Source organism: Neomonachus schauinslandi, chromosome 6 (genome assembly GCF_002201575.2).
Source record: "Neomonachus schauinslandi chromosome 6, ASM220157v2, whole genome shotgun sequence".
NCBI lineage: Eukaryota > Metazoa > Chordata > Mammalia > Carnivora > Phocidae > Neomonachus > Neomonachus schauinslandi.
The window spans coordinates 47,676,963-47,703,027 of record NC_058408.1 but is presented as its reverse complement, the minus strand read 5'-3'; the positions used below and the strand labels follow the sequence as shown (position 1 = coordinate 47,703,027).

At 41.6% G+C, this 26,065-nt stretch overlaps 1 protein-coding gene across 4 annotated transcripts in view; it reads right to left on the bottom strand.

Moving 5' to 3' along the window:
• Positions 1-9,056, bottom strand: part of ABL2 (ABL proto-oncogene 2, non-receptor tyrosine kinase) — a 108,143-nt gene extending 99,087 nt beyond the window's left edge. For all 4 annotated transcript variants that reach the window (XM_021682798.2, XM_044915935.1, XM_044915934.1 and 1 more), the window contains exon 1: positions 8,900-9,056. In XM_021682798.2, the coding sequence (XP_021538473.1) occupies positions 8,900-9,056 (157 nt within the window). The remainder of the gene's footprint in view (positions 1-8,899) is intronic.
• Between the last annotated feature and the right edge of the window lie 17,009 nt (positions 9,057-26,065).

The window sequence follows — 26,065 nt, the reverse complement described above, 5'->3', positions numbered from 1 at the left end:
CCGCTCCTTGGAAAGCAAGCCAGGGAATATAAATTGCCTGGGCCTGCGGATCTTTGTGTTCTGCTGGATCAGAAACCCGGCCTGGCAGAGCTCACTGTGGAGAAGCCAGCAGCAGTACCACTGCCCCAGGCTCAGCACACTGACAGCGTGAAGCAAAGGGGCAGGGGGAGAGCTTGACAGATTCTTATGTTTTTAGCAACCAAAATGAAATGTGGCATAGTATTAGATTTAATGTGTATCAACCTATGTATTTGAGTCAAAGTTTAAGCAAAAACAATACTGAGAAATTTTTCTAACTAGTGTAATAATCACAAATTTACATACTGAAATTATGCACTCAACCCAAAACGGCAAGATCAGTAACCAAGGGTTATTGCATACAATATCACACTTCCACACATTCAGACACACAAACCAGTTTTGTAATGTTCACCAACACCTATTTAAGCAGCATCATTCTCTTGGACAGCAGTTCTAAATCACACCTGAAAAATTCTCTCAGAGGCATTCAAATAGGCAATTACTGGGGATGCCTGGGCGGCTCAGTCAGTTAAGCATCTGCCATCGGCTCAGGTCATGATCTTGGGGTCCTGGTATCGAGTCCTGCATCAAGCTCCCTGCTTCTCCCTCTGCCCCCCCACTCGTTCTCTCTCAAATAAATAAAATCTTAAAAAAAAAAAATTCTAAAAAGCCAAGAGAGTTGTAATCTATAAGGAGAAAGTATAAGATTATATAAATATATAAGACATATATTTATATATTAATATAAATTCTGTTAAATTATATAAAATATAAAATTTTAAGGGGCACGTGGGTGGCTCAGTCGGTTAAGCGTCTGCCTTCGGCTCAGGTCATGATCCCGGGGTCCTGGGATCGAGCCCCGCATCGGGCTCCCTGCTCAGCGGGAAGCCTGCTTCTCCCTCTCCCACTCCCCCTGCTTGTGTTCCCTCTCTCGCTGTGTCTCTGTCAAATAAATAAATAAAATCTTAAAAAAAAAAAAACTAAAACTCACAGATATATATGTACATGGACACATCCTCCAAAAGGCCCAATATATACCAAAAATATAGAATTACAAATAGGTATCCTAAATTCTTTGGTCTCTAATCTCTTTCAGTTGGCAAGTAGGGGTTTATGGGTTTAAATGAAAAACCAGATAGTACGTACTTAGAGCATGCCTGGCACACAGCACTCAATAGATGGCAATTCTTTCTTCACCACTTCTTCGAAGAACTGAGGCCCACCCTAAATCTGTCAGCAGAACCCTGTGTCCTACCTCCCTTTTCCCTGACACTCTAGATTCTTTCAAAAGTGCGTCTCTCAACAGACCTCCAAACATGAACTTTCAGAGATTAAAAAAAGTTGAGGCCAAAGCCAAAAGACATCTCTTCCTGCCACCAAAAGATGGTGTAAGACAGTGGACGCTTGCATGTGGACACACTCGACTTGGAACAAATGGACTTTCGAACCAGTTTTAAGTAGAACAGAGTCAATACATTAGGTTTTCTGACACAAATGACAATCTCTGAATAACCTTGATCCATTACTTTTCTTAATTTCACATTACTCAAAGTGTTCTCACAGTTCCCAAACTGTGGCCCCCAAAAAGCAGCATCAGCAATACCTGGAAATTTGTCAGAAATGCAAATTCTTAAATCCCACCTCAGAGCTGAATCAGAACCGCTGGGGATGGGACCCAGCAATTTGTGTTTTAACAAACTCCCCGCACTAAAGTTTGAGAACTATTCTATATAATCTGGTGAAGAATCTACAGTGAAACTCCAAATTTACCTATTCCAAAAGAAATCTGTTAACATTGATAAGGTTAACATTATCAAGTATTCTGAAATCTCCTATGTGTAGTATATGACAAAAAGCGTATTTGACTCACAAAATCAATACAAAAGTCCTACTAAAACATGCTTTTAGAAAGAAATTTTATAATGAGAGGTAAAAATACAGGGAGGCACAAAAAGGTCTCAAAGGATATCTAGATGAAGGAAATTATATTATGAAGTCATTAAATACTGGGGCGCCTGGGTGGCTCAGTCGTTAAGCGTCTGCCTTCCGCTCAGCTTGTGATCCCAGGGTCCTGGGATCAAGCCCCGCATCGGGCTCCCTGCTCCACGGGAAGCCTGCTTCTCCCTCTCCCACTACCCCCGCTTGCGTACCTGCTCTCGCTGTCTCTCTGTCAAATAAATAAATAAAATCTTAAAAAAAAAAAAATGAAGTCATTAAATATTAACCAGAAAACAAATGTGCCAGCTTAGAATGAGGTCTCTACCTAAACATTACATTTGCATTAGCCTATGCTTCTGGTTCACCTTCTCTGAAGAAAAAACATTCCTATGAAAAGAGTGAGTGAAAAAGAACCATGACCTACGCGTCCTCTGACTGACACCCAGCCCCTAAGACAAATCATTCTAAGAGGATAACATTTAAAACACTAATTCAGGGGCGCCTCGGTGGCTCAATCGTTAAGTGCCTGCCTTCGGCTCAGGTCGTGGTCCCAGGGTCCTGGGATCGAGCCCCGCATCAGGCTCCCTCTCCGCAGGAAGCCTGCTTCTTCCTCTCCCACTCCCCCTGCTTGTGTTCCCTCTCTCACTGTGTCGCTCTCTGTCAAATAAATAAAATCTTAAAAAAAAAAAAAAAAAAAACACTAACTCAAAAATATATGTGCACCCCTATGTTTACTGCAGCATTATTTACAATAGCCAAGATATGGAAGCAGCCCAAGTGTCCAACCATAGATGAATAGATAAATATGTGGTGTACACACACACACACACACAAAATAGAGTATTAGTTAGCCACAAAAAAAGATGAGATCTTGCCATCTGCAACATGGATGGACCTGGAGGGTATTATGCTAGGTGAAATAGGTTAGAGAAAAACAAATACCATATGATTTCACTTACATGTGGAATCTAAAAAACAAACGAATGAACAAAAAGCAGAATCAGACCTATAAACAGAGAACTGACGGTTGCCAGAGCAGAGGGAAGAGGGGGGAGGGATGAGCAAAATGGGTGAAGGGGTGTGGGAGATACAGGCTTCCAGTTATAGAGTAAGTCACAGGAATAAAAAGCACAGTATGGGGAGTATATTCACTGGTCCTGTCATAGTGCTGTATGGTGACAGATGGTAGTTACACTTGCAGTGAGCATAGCATAATGTATAAAATTGTTGAATCTCTATGTTGTACACCTGAAACTAATGTAACACTGTGTATCAACTATAATTCAAATTGGAAGAAAAGAAAAAAGAGGGTAATATTTACTTTCAGAGAAAGTAAGGTCTAATGTGATTTCAGGTCCCCAAAATCCCTACCTTTTTGATGCTTTCTGAAAGTTCTTTAATAATCAAGGGTCACTTGAGAGGAAAAAAGACTTAGAGAAAATAGAGACTTAAAATGTAAGTGGTAAGACAATTCTACCCTTTAGCATGCCCTCAAGATGACAAGAGCAGTGTTTTAGTTTACAAAACATGTTCACATACAACTGACATAATCTCTACAACCATCTCAAGATAAATAACAACACTGCTACTTACTGAGTACTTGGTACATAATTTTATGAGGCTGGGAGCTGTAAACTCTTTACTAACGTCTGACAGAAGACAAGATTTGAATCCAATTCTACTTCTAAAAGCCATGTTCTCTAAATCTCTACACTAGAGCAAAATTTGGAGGCAAAGGCATGAGTTTCAGGTCCATAATTTAACAGCTATGTGACCTCAGGAAGTCATTTAATTCCTTTAACTCCTCATCATCTATAAAACAGGAAGATCAATACCTACCTATTTCAGAGTAGTTTTTTTAAAGATTTTTTTTTTCTTTTTATTTATTTATTTGAGAGAGAGAATGAGATAGAGCATGAGAGGGGGTTGGGTCAGAGGGAGAAGCAGACTCCCTGCCGAGCAGAGAGCCCGATGCGGGACTCGATCCCGGGACTCCAGGATCATGACCTGAGCCGAAGGCAGTCGCCTAACCAACTGAGCCACCCAGGCGTCCCTATTTCAGAGTAGTTTTAAAGATCAAATGAGATAAAGAACATAAAATGTCTTCATAAACTCTAAAAATACATACACAAATATAATTATCATCATCATTCCTGATTTTGATAAAGAATGAACAGGAGGAAAAAAAAAACAGTGAAAGAGGGTTGCAGGGGGAAAGATCCTTTTGTTTGGCTTTGCTTTCTTTTTAAGCATGCTAATGACCTTTAAGAAGGATTTTCAGACTTCATTATTTACCTGGGACCTTACTGTCAATTGGGCTGTGAAAACAGACTCTGTATTATTTTGTTGCTTTGCTGTAAGTATAGACACAGTTATGCATCTGTAACTTCTGCAGATTTGGAGGTTAATAAAAATGTAACAGCTTATTTCTTTTTAAAAGTTTAGCTTCTCATAAGAATCAGTGACCATGGCGCACCTGGGTGGCTCAGTCTATTTAGTGTCTGCCTTCGGCTCGGGTCATGATCCCAGGGTCCTGGGATCAAGCCCCACATCGGGCTCCCTGCTCAGTGGGGAGTCTGCTTCTCCCTCTGACTCTCACCCCCCACTTGTGCTTTCTCTCTCACTCTCTCTCTCAAATAAGTAAATAAATAAATAATATCTTAAAAAAAAAGAATCATGAAGTATATCAGTCCACTTAAAATGATGAGTTTGATTTAAGGGAAATTATTCAAAATTTCACAATTTAAGGTTAATTTTTAATAGTATTTTCAGCAAATGAAAGAAGTTGAAGTGAAATCACTCAACTGTTGCAAGGTCTGTCAGATATTAAAAAACAATTAAGTATCCAACCCTAGATTACTAGTCACAAAACATCAATTCACCAAAACGTTCAATAGTTGAGTTCAGAAGTCATACAACACTCACCCCTTTCGTACCAAAGCGAGCCCTATTATTTTTACTCCTTCTAAATTATTTTCATAAAAATCACTTTTGACAAGGCAAATTATTACAACATACCCATATATTAACAATAAAAAATACCATTTCTTTCTACAGAAGAAAAATCATGGGCTCTGATAAGCCATTTCTAAAACGTCTGTACATTTTTACTGATTACAAACAATATCTGATCTACATTTAAACCTACATGTAAGCTCAAAAGCCTGCCAGACCTAATAATTTCATATATGAAATTACATGCTAATACCTCAATACTGAAACTCAAGACAGATATTTGTACACTACTTCCAGGATTCAGACTTTTTATGTAAATGTCAAATGACAGGTTCAGGAGCTTTTGAATCTGATTCATTTATTTATTCAATTCAGAATCTGCCATGGTTTTTTTTTTTTTTTTTTTAAAGATTTTATTTGAGAGAGCGTGAGCAAGAGAGAGAGAGAGAGAAATCACAGGAGCAGGGGCAGAGGGCAGAGCAGGGAGCCAGACTCCCAGGACCCTGGGATCATGACTTGAGCCGAAGGCAGACACTTACCCGACTGAGCCATCCAGGCGCCCCCTACCACGTTTTTCTAAGCAGTTCTCAACTAGGAGCAATTTTGCTAAATGTCCCCTGGGGTGGGGGCAATGTCTGGAAACATTTCTGGTTGTCACAACTGGAGGCGAGGGTTGCCAGAAAGGGGTGCTACTGGCATCTAGTGAGTAGACGCCAGGATGCTGCTAAACATCCTACAAAGCACAGGATAGCCCCCCCCAACAAGGAACCATCCACCCCAAAATGTCAATACCGCCAAGGCTGAGAAACTCTATCTATAGAAAAGTTGATAAACACTGTGGGGCACCTGGGCAGCTCAGCCGGTTAAGCATCTGCCTTTGGGGAAAAAAAAAAAAAGCATCTGCCTTCCGCTCAGGTCATGATCCTGGAGTCCCAGGAAGAGCCCCACAAACAGGCTCTCTGCTCAGCTGGGCGTCCGCTTCTCCCTTTGCCCCTCATGCTGCTTGTGCTCCTGCAAGTGCTCTTTCTCGCTCTCTCAAATAAAATAAAATCTTAAAAATAAATAAACTAAGTCGCAAAAATTTTAAAAAAAGAAAGTTTATAAGCACTCATCTGTCTAGAAACAGTACTCACTTCATCTTTGTTTCCTCTATTATTTGCTAATGACAGTCTTTTCATACCAGACTTCAACAAACTTACCCTAGTCCCATCCTTTCGATCAGCTTCTAACTTCCAAACTTGTTGACAGAATAATCATTATCTCAGCCAATTTCAAAACCTCATAGTCTTTGACTCACCCCTATTTTTATAATAGTAGTGGTAGTAATAGCAGCAGCTAACACATATTAGCTCTTACTATGTGTCAGGCAGTAAGTGCCGTATGTATATTAACTTATTTAATCTAGGTACTATTATTATTGGTGCTCTTATCCCTATTTTACCAATGGAGTCCAAGGCATAAAAAGGTTAAATAACTTGCCCAGGGTCACACAAATAAGCAGCTGAGCCAGGTTTCAAATCCAGGCAGAATGGCCCCAGAGTTCATGCCCTTAATAAATATTCCAAAGTGATCTCTCTTCTTTCATCCTCTATACTGAATCATGAAGCCCTTTAAGTTCTACAAGGACTCTTGTTATGTCCACAGCAACATTCCCGAAGCCCAGCTACATAACAGGTACTCAAAAATCTTGTTTATTGAATGAATGAACTATCCCTCAAACTTACCCCTACTATTTCCTTTGCCTCCACTTAAGGCCAGTCTTGGAGCATTCACACCTGGGTCTGTTGATACATCCTATGAATTAGCCAATCATGTAAACTGACAGAAGCTCCTCTGCCACATTTTCCATCACCCAGGCCCAATCAAACATACCCAAAGCTTTCTTGCGACCGCTTCAATTAGAATCATAAAATCCTAGAGTCAGAGGCTACCTTAGGGATCCTCCAAGCCAATATTTTGCGGATAAAGAAACCCAAAGATGGCAAGTAACTAAATTACGCAGGCAGGTGGAGCCAGGACCAGAACTTGATTCTTGCAATTTTTTGCTCTAGGATTTACTCCTGGAGGACTTGCTTCACTCCTGACAGATGTCTCACTATCCCACCAACAAATCATGTTAATTCCCACTGTTTACGCTCAAGTTGTCTCTCCTGCCCAGCCTGCCCTCTTTTCCTCGTTTCATAGATCCAAATCCTATCCACCCTTCAAAATTTCTTCCTATTCCATTCTTCATGACATTCCTCCTTCTCTGAAAAGTTTAAATCTTCAGTAAGATGCTGGAGGAAGAGAATCACTGTTGCCTATTGGGCCAAGTTTAATGCATACAAACACTTCCCACAAAGCTAGGCTACTTGGATGATCTTCCTTGAAAGCATGTCATCCATTCTTTCCTCCAGTGTTTTAGAAAGTGATTTTAATAAAGACTAACTCATACATAGCGCCTTCATAAAATGTTCATATATCTGGAAGAGAACCTCACTCACATCTTTTAACAGTAGACATGTAACACCTGAATGGCCCCAAATCACTTATATCTTCTCCATTTAGAAACAACTCAGCATATTCACAAAGTCCAAACCCAGAGCTCTCTGATACAACTCAGCTAGCAGCCACAGTTCCTTGAGTTCATCTCTTTCTTTGCATACTACCATCTATCATTACTTCCTCCAAAACTCCCATTTCTAACAAACAGTTCACACTTCTTTTTCTTCCTCCTCTTCCCTACATTGTGCAATATAAACACCCTGTCTCTTTTATCCTTTATTATTAGTGAAACTCCAGTTTGCTACCACTCATCCAACCTCAACTATCCAGCCTTTATATAAGTCATATCTATCTCTTCAGCCTAAGGTCTTATAGTATCCCAACCCCATAAAGGTCAATTTTGTTTTTCCCCCTTCTCTCCTCTTCCTTCCTCTAGAAAAGTGGTCTCAAAAGTGGTGTGGGTACAGCTCAGAGGAAGCGAAAAGGATCCACTGGGCTGCAGGAAAAAAAAATATATTAGAACTCTCATTATACTTATTTTTTCATCTCATCCCTTCTTAAATTCTATTTCTGTGTGCATTTATAAGTTACATAACATATTGGTACAGCAGAACAAGTACATATATAATTAACAGATAACGAATTCTTGGAGTATGTGCTCTTTTACTGATAAGAGGATATGATCAAAAGAGCTCGGAGACAACCATTCTAAAAATACCTTGATAATGAAGCCAAAGTAATAGGTTCCAAACTATACAGAAGATTTATGTACATATGCACACACTGTAGGAAGAAAACTCTTGTTCATGTCCAAAGTCCTAACCATGCCCACCAACCTCTAACCCCTGCCAGCTTCTCAGAACTGCGTCCTACTCAAAAGAGGAGAACACAGGAGTCTGGCAATGCCTTTCATTTCCAGTTGGGGGGCATGGTTAGGACTTTGGAAATCTCAAAAGCTCTGAGATACTACCCTTATCTTTGCCATGTTAGAGTATTTCAAGTCAATGCTCACTATTCTGACACTGCTCATAGTCTGAGTTATACTTGTATATACTTTACACGCCACTAGCTTCTGAGATTCAGTTCCTATTTCCAAATCCCTCGAGGCACAACCCGTTCCCTTAGCTAACGACCGATACACTAACACCTAGTGGATTGAGCTCACACCTCCCAGCATCCTTGCCTCCCCTGGGGATACTACCCACCGTCTTCCCCAAGCCACACAGTCTGTCCCAGGGTAGAGGACAGTCCATCCACCGTCCCTAAAACCACTTCTCTTTCCTTCTCCGCCCCCGGGAGCTGCCAGCCAGGCTGGAGACGGGAGGGGGGAGGGGTGTGACTCGCCTCCCGTGACTGGCCCAGATGGCAGCGGATTCCGCCCCCACTCTCAGGCACCCCGCCACCCCTGGACCCCTTAGAGCTGCCTGTCTCCTTCCCACCCCGCCCCAATCCCACCCCCGGCCTCCCCCACGCCCTCACGCCAGCTCCCAGACATACTCACCATGCTGGGTGAAGACATTGAAGCCGGCCTCTGTGGTGCGCCCCGCCAGGTCCCGCCTGCGGCCGGAGGGCCTGGCTGCACTGCTGACCCGGATCCCGCGAGGTTGAGGCTGCTGAAGCCCCGGAGCCTCCCCTACGCGGCCCACCTGCTGCCCCATCCCTGCGCTCGCGTACTCCCGCGCCCCCGCCGACCCCAGGTCACATTCCTCCTCGGCTCCGGCCTCAGGCTCCCGGCGCTGCTCCGGCCTCTCCTTCCCAGTACAGGCCCCGGCCCCGAGCGGTCGGGCCGCCGGCTGCTCCGCGGACTCCTCAAAGCAGCCGCCGCGCTGCTTCTCAGCAACTCACAGATTCTCCTTCTCCCTCCTCCTCCCGCGGTTCCGCGCCCCCAACGCCGCCGCCGCCGCCGCCGCCATCTTTAAACCACCGAGCGCTGGGAGAGCGTGGGACAGAGCGTCTCCCGCCCCCCACCCGACCAGTCCCCTCCGCTACTCGGAGGGAGGGCTTCCCGGCGGCCCCGCCCCGGCCAGGCCCCACCCCGCCCGCGCCGCCCCTGCCTCCTCCCCGGGTGGGTCCCCCCAGTGCCCACCTCTTTGGCGCATCCACCGCTCCTTCAGGTCTTTCGGTCCCTGTGTGCCTTCGCGCCACCTGGGCCTCCCAGGTCTGACTTGTCTTAGCCGACCCCTCCCAGCTTCGGCGCTACATGCTACCGCCTTTTGGAGTTGGACGGTCTAAAGCCTTCCCTGTCCCACCTCCACCTGTCAAATCAGTCAGTTGCGCTGAGCGCCCCAGGTGCCCAGTTGAGACAGGAAAGCACAAGTCATTTGCTACTTGCCGTCCAAGTGAGGATCCCTGAAAAGCCCAGGAGAATCCCTTCTAACACCATTGTCAGCAGCGGGCCTAGATTCTAAGATTATACAAAATTTACATGAAGGTAGTAAAAAGGTACATTATTATTGTATTGTAATTTTTTGAAATTATATCATGATGTTAAATTGCACTTGCCTCCATTGTCTGTACTCTGCGGTCTCATTGGATAAGCAGTTATGGCCCCATTCCTCATATTATATTACCATGAATTCCTCTTGAACTCCTTTACCGTCTAACCACATCTGTTTCTGTTACCATTACAATGCTTGACAGTAAAGCTAATCTTTGCACTGGTGTGCTTTATATACCGTGCTCGGGGTCAGGTCTCCTTTTGATGACAAAGGGGAAAAAGAAAATTTCTCTTTGACCCTGTTTCTGAGTAAGAACTTACTCATCATTAATTTATATTGTCTAAAGAGAGTGACTCAAACAGCAGTTTTTTATACATGCACACACATACATATGTACAAATATTCATTAATCATTGCCCCATTGCACATTCTTGCATCTTAATACTGACCCAGTTTTTTTTTTAATTCTCAAGGAACTTGATAACTGTCCTCTTTCTATTCCTTTCACTCCCTTATTTCCCTGATAAAAAGTATCAGTTACTACAGGTACCACACTGAAAATTTGCTTAAAATTAAAGCAGACAGGATGGGAGACATTGCAAAGAAGCAACAAAACATCCACTGGGAAGATAGGTTCAGGGGGGAAAGGTGGATGCAGCTCTCCTTTACACATCTTTCATAGAACCAGAGTGACCTTAGATGAACCATTCACTGACATTGATACTACTATCAGAGCGTTACAGAATTATTCCATTGCCATCCAGGGTGTAACCAGTAATAACTGAAAGTCTCCCCCCCCAAAAAAGGGAACAGAAACACTATGCTTTAGCACTAGATAGAATATGAATTTTCCATTTAGATCAAAGTTTTCCTGTGTTTAAAATATTTTTTTCCTTTTAATTCCCAAAGTGTTTGCAACTACTGGGGAAAAAATCATTTACAAGGGACAAAGGTTAATATAGAGCTAGAATTTGGTTTGTTGTTTGGTTTTTATTATCTGAGAGAATATTAATTTGAGGATAATAGTCTGGCTTCTCTGCTAATTCACCCATGGCACATAGTAGATGGGTACAGGACAGTAGTTAAGGGCAGGGACTCTGAAGCCAGACTGAGTTCAAAACTCGGCTCTGATACTTATTAGGTATTTGCTCTTGGCAAATACTTAACCTTTTGTGTGTCAGTTCCTCATCCATGAAGTGATGGTGATAACAATAATACCTACCTGATAGGGCTGTTGTTAGAATTAAATTGGTTAACATAAAGCACTTAAAACAGTATTTGGCATTTAATGAGTGTCATAGAAGTATTAATACAAAAAAATTAATGTTTTCAGAAGTCCATCAGATTTTCCAAGCCTAATTTTTTCAAGTGGTAAGACTTAGACTATGGAACAAATGCTACAATATTTATTCAGGGAAGCCACTGTCCCCCACTTGCCACCAGCTAACAACAAAAACACCAATCAACCAATTAAAACATGTATGATCAAATATCACTTTATTAAAAAACTAATGATATAATGTATGGTGATTAACATAACATAATAAAATAAATAAAGAGTGCACTTAAAAAAACAAATATCACTTTATTAGTCATTCCTACGTGATTATGCACATGTGGACTATTATATAATACCTTTGTTTTGCATATGAAGATTCCTCTACCATTGATTCTTAAGATCCTATCTAGACTAAAGCAAATATCCTATAAGTGGAGACTTAGGATATATGCATTATCTTGCAGATATTTCCCATTCTTTCATTTTCAAAGTGAAATGGGAACTTTAAGAATGGGGGATGGTGATAGACTAGGGAGAAACCTATTTCATTAGGCATGGGAAATTATTTCATCTCAATATAACCAAGGCATAGTGACTTACCTGAGGATTACATTTAAACATTTAAAACAATTACAACATTTAAACAATCCCAAGTAGTACCATCTCAAAGTGAACTGAGGGCAGCTGTGAGCTCCAGGCAGGGGCAGAAACCAGGTGGGAAAAAGTAGCAGGGATGGTGCACAGTAGCCCAGGGACAACCTCAGCCAACCGATAGCCAGGGGCTGGCATAAAAGATCAGACAGACACATCACCAACATTAACAAGGCACATTGAAGATATAGATGCTTATCATCTTTACCTTCCCTGTAGTAGGAGCAATACCACTATTTCCAGAAGCAAGGGACTTGTGAGCAACACTTCACTGAACCCTTTCTTTACCAGTCTGCGTTTCTAGGCTATTGCCACATTCTTACATTGTCTTTCATATCTACTTCTTTCTCTACCTCTGTATGAACACAGTGTTCATTTAGATTCAGGTCATCTCTGCTGGATTCTCCTGCTGTATAAGCCTTTCCTTCCTAGCTTCCTCACCTTTAGTACCAAGCAACCCACTAAAACAAAAATATTTCTTCCTCTCATCTCTTTGACGACTGTGTTTCCCCTCCCCTTCATTATATACAATGTCCAAATTTTTCACCTGCTTCAAAATTATTTTCCAGGACACCCTGGAATATAATTGCTTAATGTGTGTCATCTCTTGTTCCTCAAACCCCCACCCCTCCTATGGCAGGCATGTGTGTTCACCCATTTAGCCTATTTCATGATGTCTTCTGTCTTAGCTATGACTTTTGAAATAATCATATTCTCTGCAATATGGCTCCCAACTGACTCCTCATACAGTACTCAGAATTCTACTCAAATCCTTCCTCCTTTATAAGAGAATCCCAGACTCATCCACAGATACTTAATGGTTTCCCTAGATTCTACTGGTCCAGACCTAAAACAATCACAGCTGGTAACAATTCTCTGCCTTAACATTCAATTACCTTCCTCTAAGGTAATTGGAGGGGCCTGGGGGGGGTGTTGCAATCTCCACTGATCCCTGTCTTTACCAGTCTACATTTCCAGGCTGGTAAATGTACTTAATTTTGGTATGTGGCTCAGCATCACAGGGTTGGAAAGAACCTTAGAGGTCACCTAGGCTAATCTGGAATTCCCTCGACAATAACTCCAGTGAGGGAACTCATTTATTTTGAGGAGTTGTTGTTGTTGTTGTTGTTAGAGAGAAAGACAGGGACACCTGGGTGGTTCAGTCGGTTGGGTGTCTGCCTTGGGCTCAGGTCCTGATCTCAGGGTCCTGGGGCTGAGCCCAGTGGGCGTTCAGCTCCCTGCTCAGTGGGGAGCCTGCTTCTCCCTCTCCCTGCCCCCCACTCATGCTTTCTCTCTATCTCAAATGAATAAATAAAATCTTTAAAAATAAAATAGAGAGAGCACGAGCGGGGGGGGGGGGGGGGGAGGAGGAACAGGGGAGGGAGAAGCAGCCTCCCAGCTGAATAGGGAGCCAGATGCCTGTTGGGCTCAGTCCCGGGACGCTGAGATCATGACCCGAGCCCAAGGCAGACACTCAGCCGACTGGCCACCCAGGTGCCCTTAAGGAGTTCTAACTGCTAAAAAGTTCATCCTAAAGATAAACTGACACATGCCTCCTTGAAACTTCTACCTGTTTCACCCTGGTCCTAGTTCTACCCAGTAGCTAAACAAAACAAATCTAACCTTTCTTCTACACAACTGCCCTTCAAATATTTGAGAACTGTCACGATTCCCCAAATCTTTTCTTTTACTACTTGTATACATGTATATGCTTGTATAGTTTTCTTTATCTTTGTTTATATTATCCACGCGGGCTAAAAATATTTATGTAGATAAATTGGTAGAAAAAAATGTCATTTTATATGTAGCCTTTTTCCTTTTTTCCCCCAGCTTTATTGAGATAAAATTGACATACAACATGTGGTTTAAGTTGTACAACGTGGTAATTTGACACACATATTTTGCAAAATGATTACCACCATAGCTTTAGTTAACACCTCCACCACATCATATAATAACCATTTTGTTTTTGTGGTGAGAACATTTAAGATCTACTCTTTTAGCAACTTTCAAGTATATAGTACAGTATTATTAGGTATAATCACCATGCTGTACATTAGATCCCCAGAGCTTATCCCCAAATTAGATGTTTGTATCCTTTGGCCAACATCTCTCCATTTCCCCCCACCCCAAACGCTGCTAAGCACCATTCTAGTTTCTGTTTCTATGAGTTTGGCTTTTTTATTTTTATTTTATTATTTTTTAAAGATTTTATTTTTAAGTAATCTCTGTACCCAACATGGAGCTCGAACTCACAACCCCTAAATCAAAGACTGAGCCAGTGAGTGCCCTGAGTTTGACTTTTTTAGATTCCACATTTAAGTGACACACAGTATTTGTCCTTGTCTGTCTGACTTACTTCACTTAGCATAATGCCCTCAAGGTTGCAATTTATGTCATTGCAAATGACAGGATCTTATTCTTTCTCATGGCTGAATGATATTCCCGTGTGTGTGTGTGTGTGTGTGTGTGTGTGTATCACATCTTTTTTATCCATTCCTTTTAAGCCGTTTGTGCATGCAGTACTTTAGATTTGTTTATGTGTGGTTTGTCTCTGCATTGTTCTTATATTAAATCTTTAAGGGCCTACACAGTGCCAAATACAGTTCCATTTATAGATCGACACTTTAAAAGTTTTTTTGGATGACAATGAGGAGGGGGAGGATTCTTATCTGACTGGGATAGAGTAAGTCATTCTCTTTGAAAGAGTTGGATTAAATGACCTCTTGGTTTTTGGGGGTTTTTAGCCCCAAGGGTCTATGATTCAATGTTTCTTTGATTAAAAAACTTTATAAATTATTAAAGAGACTCAAACAATTAGCAAAGTGCTATATGAAATGTTACAAGTAGCAGTAATAACATCTATTCATTGTAAATTAATGAATTAGTACTCACTCCTTTTCTATGGTAACAATGAATAGCTGACTAAACAATCCATTTGACATGTAGCCCATCAGTAACTGTAGTGTAGTGGAATTGGTTTAGAACGTATGTGTCACTATACACATTGTTTCAATTGGGTCCTTGATCCCAGGACCCTGAGATCATGACCTGAGCCGAAGGCAGACCCTCAACTGCTCAATACACAAACACGTTGTTTCTGTTTTTTTAAGATTTTATTTATTTGAAAGAGAGAGAGACAGAGATAGCAACAGAGATAGCAACAGAGAGTACAAGGGAGAAGGAGAAGCAGCTCCCCGCTGAGCTGGGAGCCCGATGCGGGGCTCGGTCCCAAAACCCTGGGATCATGACCTAAGCCAAAGGCAGACGCATAACCAACTGAGCCACACAGGCGCCCCTACATATATGTCGTTTCAGTTGCATAACAAACCACCCCCAAACCTAGGGCTTAGAACAACAGTGATTTATTACTCCTTGCAATTCTATAGACTGCTGGACAGTTCTGCCGAAGGCACCTCGGCTCACTCATGTGACAGCACTCGGAGGAAGGGTCAGCTGAGCTGGAATGTTCACCTTGGCCTCATTCACATATCCGGCAGTTGGTGCCCTGTCAGTTAAAGTGTCTTGGTTCTCCTCCATCTGGCCTCTTATGGGCTGAACTGTGCCCTCCCCCAAATTCACAGGTTGAAGTTTATGACTCTACTTGAAGATAGGATTTTAAAGAGGTGATTAAGTTAAAATGAGGTCATTAGGGTGGACCCTATTCCGATATGACTGGTGTCCTTATACGAAGAGGAAGTTTGGACACAACCCGCACAGGGAAAGACCACGTGAAGACATGAGGAGAACATGGCTATCTACAAACCAAGGAGAGGTCTTGGAAGAAGCCAACCTTACCGAAACCTTAATCTCATCTTTCCAGCCTCCTGAACTTTGACAAAATTAATGTCTGTTGTTTAACTCGCCCGGTCTGAGGCACTTTGTTATGGCAACACTAGCAAACTGAGATAAACAATCTAACCTTAGAAAGTAAGAGGTGTATTGGTTTGCTAGGGCTACAGTAATAACATACCACAGCCACGGTGACTTACGCAACAAAAATTCATTTTCTCACAGTTCGGCAGGGTGGAACTCCGACGCCACAGTGTCAGCAGGGTTGATTCTGAAGGCTATGAGAAAAAATCTGTTCTCTGCCTGTCTCCTGGCTTCTGGTGGCTTGCTGGTTATCTCTGGTATGGAGAAGCAGCATCCCACCTCTGCCTGCACCTTCACATGCTTGCTGTTCTTTCTGCCTTTGTCTACGTCGAAATGTCCACCCTTTTAAAGGACATCGGTCCTATTGGATAAGGGCCTATCCTAATGACCTGATTTTAACCTGACTGCCTCCCTACAGACTCTATCTCCAAATAAATTCACACCGTGAGGTACTGGGAGTGAAGACTTCAACATACGAACTTTGGGAAAAAATACTCAACCCATAACACGGAGCTTCCTCATAGCATGGTGGTTGGTCTCAGGATTCTAAGACAGCATGAGTAGAAGCTGCAAAAGCTCTTGAGGCTTAGGCTCCAAGACTCTCACAACACCATTTCCACCCATTCCATTAATCAAAGTAAGTCACAAAGCCAGCCCAGACTTAAAGAATGGGTAAAGAGGGCGCCTGGGTGGCTCAGTTGGTTAAGCGACTGCCTTCGGCTCAGGTCATGATCCTGGAGTCCCGGGATCGAGTCCCGCGTCGGGCTCCCTGCTCAGCAGGGAGTCTGCTTCTCCCTCTGACCCTCCCAACCCTCCCCCCTCTCATGCTCTCTCTCTGTCTCTCTCTCTCAAATAAATAAATAAAAAATCTTTAAAAAAAAAAAGAATGGGTAAAGAGACCCCATGCCTTAATAGGAAGATTAGCAAAATATTATAGCCATGTTTTCAATCTTCCATGGGGTCTTATCCTTTTTTATAATTAACTATGTAACCTTAGGCTAATCATAAAAGCATAGATTCTTAGAATCAGAAGGGAGCAAGGCCAATTTTATTCCCACTAACACATACATTTCCTCTGCCCCTTTCTTATTCCCAGGCTCCCCTTCTCTGTCCATACTATGGGCTATTCCTGCATGAACTCATCAAGCCTCTGTGCCTCAGCTTATGCCGTTACCTCTGCCTTGAAAGTCAATTACCCCTTCCTTTATTTCCATCTTTTTATTGAAGCATAATCTTTATATAGGAAAGTGCACACGCATGCGTACTACTTGATGAATTTCACAAACAAAACACATCTGTGTCATCAGCATCCAAATGCAAAAGCATAACATTAACAGCACCCCAGAAGCACTCTCATGTCCTCTCACAGTCTTTACCCATACCCTCCCCACTCCAAAATGTAACAACTCTTCTGACTTTAATAGGCTATGTTAATTTTTTCATGTTTTTGTACTTTATACAATGGAATCATACAATATGTAATCTTTTGTGTCTGACATCTTTTACCCAAAAAAATGTGTGTGTGATTCATTTCTATTTTTGTTTATACTTGTAGGTTATTTATTTTTTAAGTAAGCTCTAGGCCTAATGTGGAGCTTGAATCCATGACCCCAAGATCAAGAGCCAGACAGGCACCCCATGTACTTGTAGGTTCTTTTTCATTGCCGTATAGTATTCCACTGTATGAGGATATGTTATACCTTATTTATCCATTCTACTACTGATGAACATTAGTGTCGTTTTCATTTGGGGCTATTATAAATACTGCTATTATTAATTTCCTAGTACATGTCTTCTGGTGACCATAGATAAGCATTTTGTTAGATATTTACCTAGAACTTAGAACTAAGTTAGAACTAGATACTAATATTCCAAAGTGCTTTTACCAATTTATACCCCCACAAATAGTGTGAAAGAGTTTTAGTTGCTCCAGATTATTGCTAACCTCCATCCTTTAAGATTTTAATCCATTTTACACTTCTTTTGCTGCCTAACTCCTATTTGTTTTTTTTAAGACTCAGCTTAGGAGTCACCCTCTCTAAGAAGCCTGACATGCTGGATTAGAAGGAATCACCCTTATCTGTACCCTAGTTGTTTGTTTCTTTGTTTTAAGACTTTATTTACTTGAGAGAGAAAGAGAGAGAGAGTGAGCAGAAGCAGGGGGAAGGGCAGAGGGAGAAGGAGAAGCAGACTCCCCACTGAGCAGGGAACCCGATGTGGGGCTCGATCCCAAGACCCTGAGATCATGACCTGAGCCAAAGGCAGACGCTTAACTGACTGAGCCACCCAGGTGCCCCTCTGTACCCTAGTTTTTAGAAGCTATCTGTTTAGAGTTGTTGAGGTTAGTGTGAAGAATGACAAACTGGCCCATATATAATCTGGAACACATCTTTGGTGAACAATTTAGCAGAATCTATTATTATGTACACTCAGTATATATACATAGTATATCAATCCATATATTCTTTTATCTAGTAATTCCTACAAATTACGTTTATATGTACACAAAGATACATGTTCAAATATGGTCACAGTATTGTTTGTTTTTAGTTTTTTTTAAGATTTTATTTATTTATTTGACAGAGAGAGACAGCGAGAGCAGGAACACAAGCAGGGGGAGTGGGAGAGGGAGAAGCAGGCTTCCCGCCGAGCAGGGAGCCCAATGCAGGGCTCGATCCCAGGACCCTGGGATCATGACCTAAGCTGAAGGCAGACGCTTAACGACTGAGCCACCCAGGCGCCCCCACAATATTGTTTATAATAGTGGAGAAATTGAAAGTGACTTTCTACCAATATGTAAATAGTTAATGTAATGCTAAGCCCTGGTTTTTTTTTGTTCTTTTTTTTTTAAAGGAGGTTAAAATAGGTATATATGTAAGGGCTTAGGAAGCTCTAAAGTATATTAAAAAAAAAAAAAAACCACAAGTCAGAGAACAATATGAAAGCCTCCGCGGGCAGGATATTAGGGAACAGTTCCCAGAAGAAGGGGCGTAGTGTTGATAACCAGGCCTGCTACCATCTTGTTTGGACGAACTTCAGCATCTGCTACTACATTTATGCCTCCTTCTGAAAACATCTTTTTCAGTTTCTTTACCTATAATATGAGGTTAATAATAACCTCTATCTTCAAGAGTTGGATGAGGAGTTAATATATGTGAAGCTCCTAGAACAGCCACAGGAGATTGGTCTAGGGATGGTCAGCTGACCCAAGCTTGACCGATTACAATCCTTCCCCAAAATTTTGGCATTGAAATTGAGAGGCCAGACGCTCTTCTAGAACCTGGACCATGAGATGTAAAGAACAAAATATTTTGGCAGCCATGTTTCCCCTATTTGGAGTAGAGAAGAAGAGGGAACTGGCATGCAGGGAGAAAACCAAGCATTTATCTTTATAATCTATTTTTTTCTTCAACCAGCTTAAGCTAACTTTCTGTCATAAACCTAACCAATACAATCAATGCAAATGCTCTGCTACAACCATGTTTATTTAATGCAAATTACTTATACACAATTGGTAAATTGGAGAACAATTTCAGTAAAGCAAATAAGCTGTGCAACGTCATTTGGACCTTTCCCAGCGTGTTAATGTTTTGAAGTGATCAGTAATAACCTTCCTCACAATTAAAGAGAAAGCCTTAGCAATAAATGAAGACTTAAAAAAAAAAAAAGAGCTGAAAATCCCGCAGTCCTTTATTGTAAATATAAGTGCCTTCCTTTATAAGTGCTTTCCTTTAGTGGGCAAATGACTAGTTTATTGGCTTCAGGAACTGCTATATTTTCCACTGAGCTACTGAGAAAAGCTCCAAGTGCTGATGAAGGAGCTGCAAAGACATTTTCACATGTTTTCCTTGCGGATGCCTTGCCAGGACTTCCTTAGCTTCCTTGCTTCCTCTCCAGCTTCCTAACTATATCTCCTGAGACTGCTTTCTGCAAAAGAAGCAAGCTGAATTTATTTCTCAATGTTCCCTCTGCTAAAATGTAGTTCCCTTTCCAGGATGCCTGGCTAATTCCTACTTAGCTCTTAGCCCCAGTCTTCCCTTGGGAGGACTTCCCAACCCCTGGTCTAGGTTAGATTACCTCACTTTCACACCGCTGTGTGCTTCCATAGCAACTTCTTATCCCCTACCAAACATCCTGCATTATTGTAATGACTTGTTTATTATCTGTCTTCCTAATCAGATTCTAAGCTCTACGAGGGCAAGAAGAGAGTCAGTCTCATTCACCAGTCTCATTCGCTAGCAACTAGTACAGTGCCTGGTATACACAAAATGCTCATTAAATATTTATTAAATAAAATAGAACATTAGAAATCCCTATTTTCTATATATTCTACAAATAATTTTTCGAATATATTTCTCTTTTTTTAAAAAAGATTTTATTCTTAAGTAATCTCTACACCCAACATAGGGCTTGAACTTACAAGCCCAAGATCAAGAGTCGCATGCCCTACCGACTGAGCCAGCCGGGTGCCCCCTCAAATATATTTCTTTTGAAAAGTTAAGTAGAAATCTGTCAGAGTAATAAATTTTCATTTTAGGAGATTTGGAAAATATGGAAAATTATAAAGAAGAATGACAATGTTGTCTACAATCTCACCATTCAGATATAAATATTTTTGGTGGTTTTCCTTTCAGTTTTTTTCCTTTGTGCCTATATACATGTGCATTTAAGTTTTTGTTATTTTTTTAATATTTTTAAAATTTATTTGACAGAGAGAGAGACAGCGAGAGAGAGAACACAAGCAGGGGGGAGTGGGAGAGGGAGAAGCAGGCTCCCCGCCAGACTCAATCAATTGCTTATTTCGACACTCAAATTTCCCAGATTTGGAAATGAGAGTGCATTTGAGCGAGCCCTTGTACACTTTGGACAAGTCTCACCATTGTCTGAACATTTCTCTGCCTTCTGGAACAGCCCAGAGTCAGCTATTTTCCTGCTCCAAATCCATTTCAGACCATTTCTCCAAGGAGCTCTGGTTCCTTTCAGTAGCGGATGGTATTCAGAAGCCAAAATCTAGGCACTGGAGGTGCTACTGCTGTTGGAGTGTTGCTGATCTCACATATTTTCATGGATAAAATTAGGGAATATTATATATTTTAAATTATACATCACATTTCATAATTGTAAATAAATATAGATGTACATTTCCATCTATATAAATAGAAAAACCATGAAAACACCCGGGGCTGTCATCAGGGGCATCAGACCTGTAGTGACATAGTACTCTGCACTTAGAACCTGGTTTAATAAAAACTCAGCTCTCGGGGCACCTGGGTGGCTCAGTCGTTAAGCGTCTGCCTTCGGCTCTGCTCATGGTCCCGGGGTCCTGGGATTGAGCCCTGCATCGGGCTCCCTGCTCCACGGGAAGCCTGCTTCTCCCTCTCCCACTCCCCCTGCTTGTGTTCCCTCTCTTGCTGTGTCTCTCTGTCAAAGAAATAAAATCTTTTAAAAAATAAAAAATAAAAACTCGGCTCTCACCATCTCAAAATTCTTCTATTTACTTGTTTATTTATTTATATTTTTTATTCTTTTCATTTTTTTAACTTTATAATTTAGTTTTTAAAATTTTATTTATTTATTTTAAGTAATCTCTACACCCAACATGGGGCTCGGACTCATGACCCCAAGATCAAGAGTCACATGCTCTACCGACTGAGCCAGCCAGGTGCCCTGAGGGTTCCCTTTTCTCCACGTCCTTGCTAACATTTGTCATTTCTTGTCTTTTTGATTCTAGCCATTCTGACAGGTGGGAGGTGACATCTCATTGGGTGGTTTTGATTTGTATTTCCCTGATGATTCGTGATATTGAGCATCTTTTCATGTGTCTGTTGGCCATCAATATGCCTTCTTTGGAAAAATGTCTATTCGGGTCCTCTGCCCATTTTTAATCAGATTATTATTATTTTTTTTAAAGATTTTATTTATTTATTTGAGAGAGAGAATGAGATAGAGAGAGCATGAGAGGGGGGAGGGTCAGAGGGAGAAGCAGACCAGGGAGCCCGATGCGGAACTCGATCCCGGGACTCCAGGATCATGACCTGAGCCAAAGGCAGTCAGTCGCCCAATCAACTGAGTCACCCAGGCACCCAGATTATTATTATTATTATTATTATTATTTGGTGTTGAGTTGTGTAAGTTCTTTACCCTTTTTGGATATTAACCCCTTATCAGATATGTCATTTGCAAATATCCTCTGCCATTCAGTAAGTTGTCTTTCAGTTTTGTTGATGGTTTCTTTCGCTGTGACAAAGCTTTTTATTTTGGTGTAGTCCCAATAGTTTATTTCTGCTTTTGTTTCCTTTGCCTGAGTAGACATATCCATAACTATATTGTTAACGCTGACCATCTTGAAATTCTTTTTTTTTTTTAAGATTTTAGTTATTTATTTGACAGATACACAGCGAGAGAGGGAACACAAGCAGGGGGAGTGGGAGAGGGAGAAGCAGGCTTCCCACTGAGCAGGGAGCCCGATGTGGGGCTCGATCCCAGGACCCTGAGATCATGACCTGAGCCGAAGGCAGACGCTTAACGACTGAGCCACCCAGGTGCCCCAGTTCTTTCCCTTTATATAATAGGTAAATCCATTCTCTGCTAGTAAGAAACCTGGCTGATTTTCTAATATATTGATTTCTTTGATTATTCCCCTTTGTATGTAATAGATCTCCCGTGAGTGCCGCTGCTTCCTCCCTTATGTGGGTACTCTCCTCATGACGTTTAGGCTCTGTCACCTCAGACTGGGCCACCCTTCCACATGGTTGCTCTTCTGATGCTGTTCGGGTTCTGATAGTTCATGCAAGACTGTTGCTCCACAGAGATGCTGTCCTTACCCCACTTGAGCTCTGACTCACCCCTCCCCACTGGCTGGCTGTCCTTCCAACATGGATTCTCCTTCTACCCTGCCCGGGGCTCAGACAACCCATCCTGAGTCGCCCCTCTGTCGGCATAGTGCTTAAACAAAGAAATGGATATAGACTAGACTAGAAAATATGAGTACATTACATAAGTAAGTGTTGTTCCCTGAATTTTTTTAAATCAGATATCAGTGTATGTGTGCAGGCACAGGTGGGCATGCATGTGTGTACATAACTGGATTGTAATGTAAAATACGTTTTTTACTATGGAGTGAAGTAAAACAAAATTCAAAAACCATATATACACAGTATGATCGCAACGTTGCTTTTATTTTTTTTAAGATTTTTACATGCAGAATTACACCATCTTTTTAAAAAATAATTTATTTATTTGACAGAGAGAGAGAGCACAAGCAGAGGGAAAAGCAGGCTATCTGCTGAGCAAGGAGCCTAATGTGGGGCTCGAACCCAGGACCCTGAGATCATGATCTGAGCCAAAGGCAGACGCTTAACCCCCTGAGGCACCCAGGTGCCCTCAATGTTGCTTTTAAAAAAGGATCACATACACATACACAAGGAACAGGGACTATGTGAAGTGATGGATGTGTGTGTGTGTGTGTTTTATGGATGTGTTAAGTAACCTTATTATGGTAATTGTTTCACAATATAAACATAGATCAAATCATCACTTTTAACAATTGGGGGCAGTTAAAGGTCAACTTTCACTTTTTAATCTATGTCCTCTAATACTTTAATTCTTAGAATGGAGTTAAGTTGCATATTATTTGTTTAAAAAATAAAAAATAGGGGCGCCTGGGTGGCTCAGTCATTAAGCGTCTGCCTTCGGCTCAGGTCATGATCCCAGAGTCCTGGCATCAAGCCCTGCATCGGGCTCCCTGCTCCATGGGAAGCCTGCTTCTCCCTCCCCCACTCCCCCTGCTTGTGTTCCCTCTCTCGCTGTCTCTCTCTGTCAAATAAATAAATAAAATCTTTAAAAAAATTTTTTTTAATTAAAAAAATAAAAAATATGGGGTGCCTGGGTGGCTCAGTCGTTGGGCGTCTGCCTTTGGCTCAGGTCATGATCTCAGGGTCCTGGGATTGAACTCCACTTTGGGCTCCCTGCTCAGTGGGGAGCCTGCTTCTCCCTCTCACTCTCCTTCTGTGCTCTCCCCCTCTCTCTCTCAAGTAAATAAATAAAATCTTAAAAAAAAAAAAGAAAAGAAAGAAGCAATTTTGAAAAAAGTAAATATATTCAGGATAATGGGATCCAGGTTTTTCACTATTGGAGAAAGGTGTTACAGATGTGGAAAGGGAGAAAACCATTGAATAAAAAAGGGACCATAAGTCCATGCTGATATAAATCAATATATAAATAATTCGAAAGTTGAAATCACAAGTTATGTATATGTTTCAAATTACCTCCCCACAAAATATGTATTAATGCATACTTATTAATGAAGAGACACTCTGCTATGGAGAAAACTTGATAGACACCATCTTAATCAAGTAATTGAAATAAACAACATCATTGTGGGACTAATGAAAATCATGCTCCAGCCAACAGCTTGAAGGAGAACATGGATCTTCCTACCAAAAATGAGTCATCTGAATCTAATCATCAGGAAACCCAAAACTGAAACCCACTGAAATCCCAAATGAGAGACATTCTACAAAATAACTATCAAGTAATCTGCAAAATTGTATCATGAAAGTCAAAAGACTGGGGAACTATTTCAGAATGAAAGGTCTAAATGCTAAAGAGACATTGCAATGTAAAGACAACATGTGATCCTGTATAGATCTATTTATTAAAAGGGATGTTGGGCAAAATTTGAATGGGATCTGAAGTAAAAGCTACCAGTATGTGAGTGTTAATTAATTGTGATTATATAGGCAATTGTTTATAGAAAATGCACGCTAATGTAGTAAGGAATAAAGGCACATCAAATTGGCAACTCACTCTCAAATAGTTCAGATGCCTCCCCACCCCCCAAACAAGATATATAGGTCTATAATATTCCCCTCATTGACTAATCTAATAATCTTATCAAAAAAGGAAACAAGGTTACCTTAGAATGACTTTTTTTTTTTTTAAGATTTTATTTATTTGACAGAGAGACATAGCAAGAGCAGGAACACAAGCAGGGGGAGTGGGAGAGGAAGAAGCAGGCTTCCCGCGGAGCAGGGAGCCCAACGTGGGGCTCGATCCCAGGACCCTGGGATCATGACCTGAGCCAAAGGCAGACACTTAACGACTGAGCCACCCAGGCGCCCTAGAAGGACTTATTTTTAATGAGCACTGGCTATCTGTCTGTTGCAGGGTTGTGGAGCTCAAAGGCCAAGAAAGAATTCTTGAGACATTGTATGGTGCAACTTAGTAAGTTTATTTATAGTACAGGGACAGGACCCATGGGCAGAAAGGCTGCACTTTTGCCTTATGAAGCTGGTGGCTATATGCTTAGTGCTCAAGGGGGAAGAGACATGCAGGGATTATTACATCATAGATATTTTCTTTGAATTTCTACTGGTAAAACTACTCTTGCAAGATTTCTCTGGTGCTTATTGTTCAGTTGGATATTAACTATCAGTGAAGTATACAGGCAGTCATGAGACCCTTTAAGAATGTAGAAACCAGTGATGCCTGGATGGCTCAGTCTGTTAATCATCTGTTTGCCTTTGGCTCAGGTCATGATCCCAGGGTCTTGGGATCGAGTCCCACATCATCGGGCTCCTTGCTCAGCGGGGAGCCTGCTTCTCCCTCTGCCTGCCATGCTCTCTCTCTCTCTGACAAATAAATAAATAAAATCTTTTTTTAAAATGTAGCAACCACAGATGCCTGGCTGGCTCAGTAGGAAGAGCATGCAATGCTTCATCTTGGGGGCATCAGTTCAAGCCCTGTCTTGGGTGTAGAGACTACTCAAAAAACAAAGTAAATTAAAAAAAAAAGAGAATGTAGCAACCAGCACCTATTTGATCTTTATTGAAACCATGCAGGCGGGGCGCCTGGGTGGCTCAGTTGGTTAAGCGACTGCCTTCGGCTCAGGTCACGATCCTGGAGTCCCAGGATCGAGTCCCGCATCAGGCTCTCTGCTTAGCGGGGAGTCTGCTTCTCCCTCTGACCCTCCCCCCTCTCATGTACTCTCTCTCAAATAAATAAATAAAATCTTTAAAAAAAAAAAGAAAAAAGAAACCATGCAGGCTATAGGTCAACCTTCTGGGCTAAAGGTGAACATATTTCTGTTTCTATCCCTCTTGTCTGTAGTGGTTACTGCCTGTGTGTGTGTGTGTGTGTGTGTGCATGTGTGAATCCTGACAAATTATCTATTAATTAGCTTTTGTTCAAGGATTGGGATTACAGTCTCAAAAGGACATATTTCTGAAAATTTTTCATTGCCATGTCTCTGATATTTTAGGGATTGCTGCCCGTGCTAGAGCAATCAAGCTTCCCAGTTTGCTGGGGATTGTCCCAGTTCTAGCACTGAAAATCCCACTTAATTGGAAACCCCTCATGGGGACATGAAAAGTGCCAGTTTTTCCCCACCCCTGCAGTAGGTGTGGGGAAAGGTGCAAAAGCC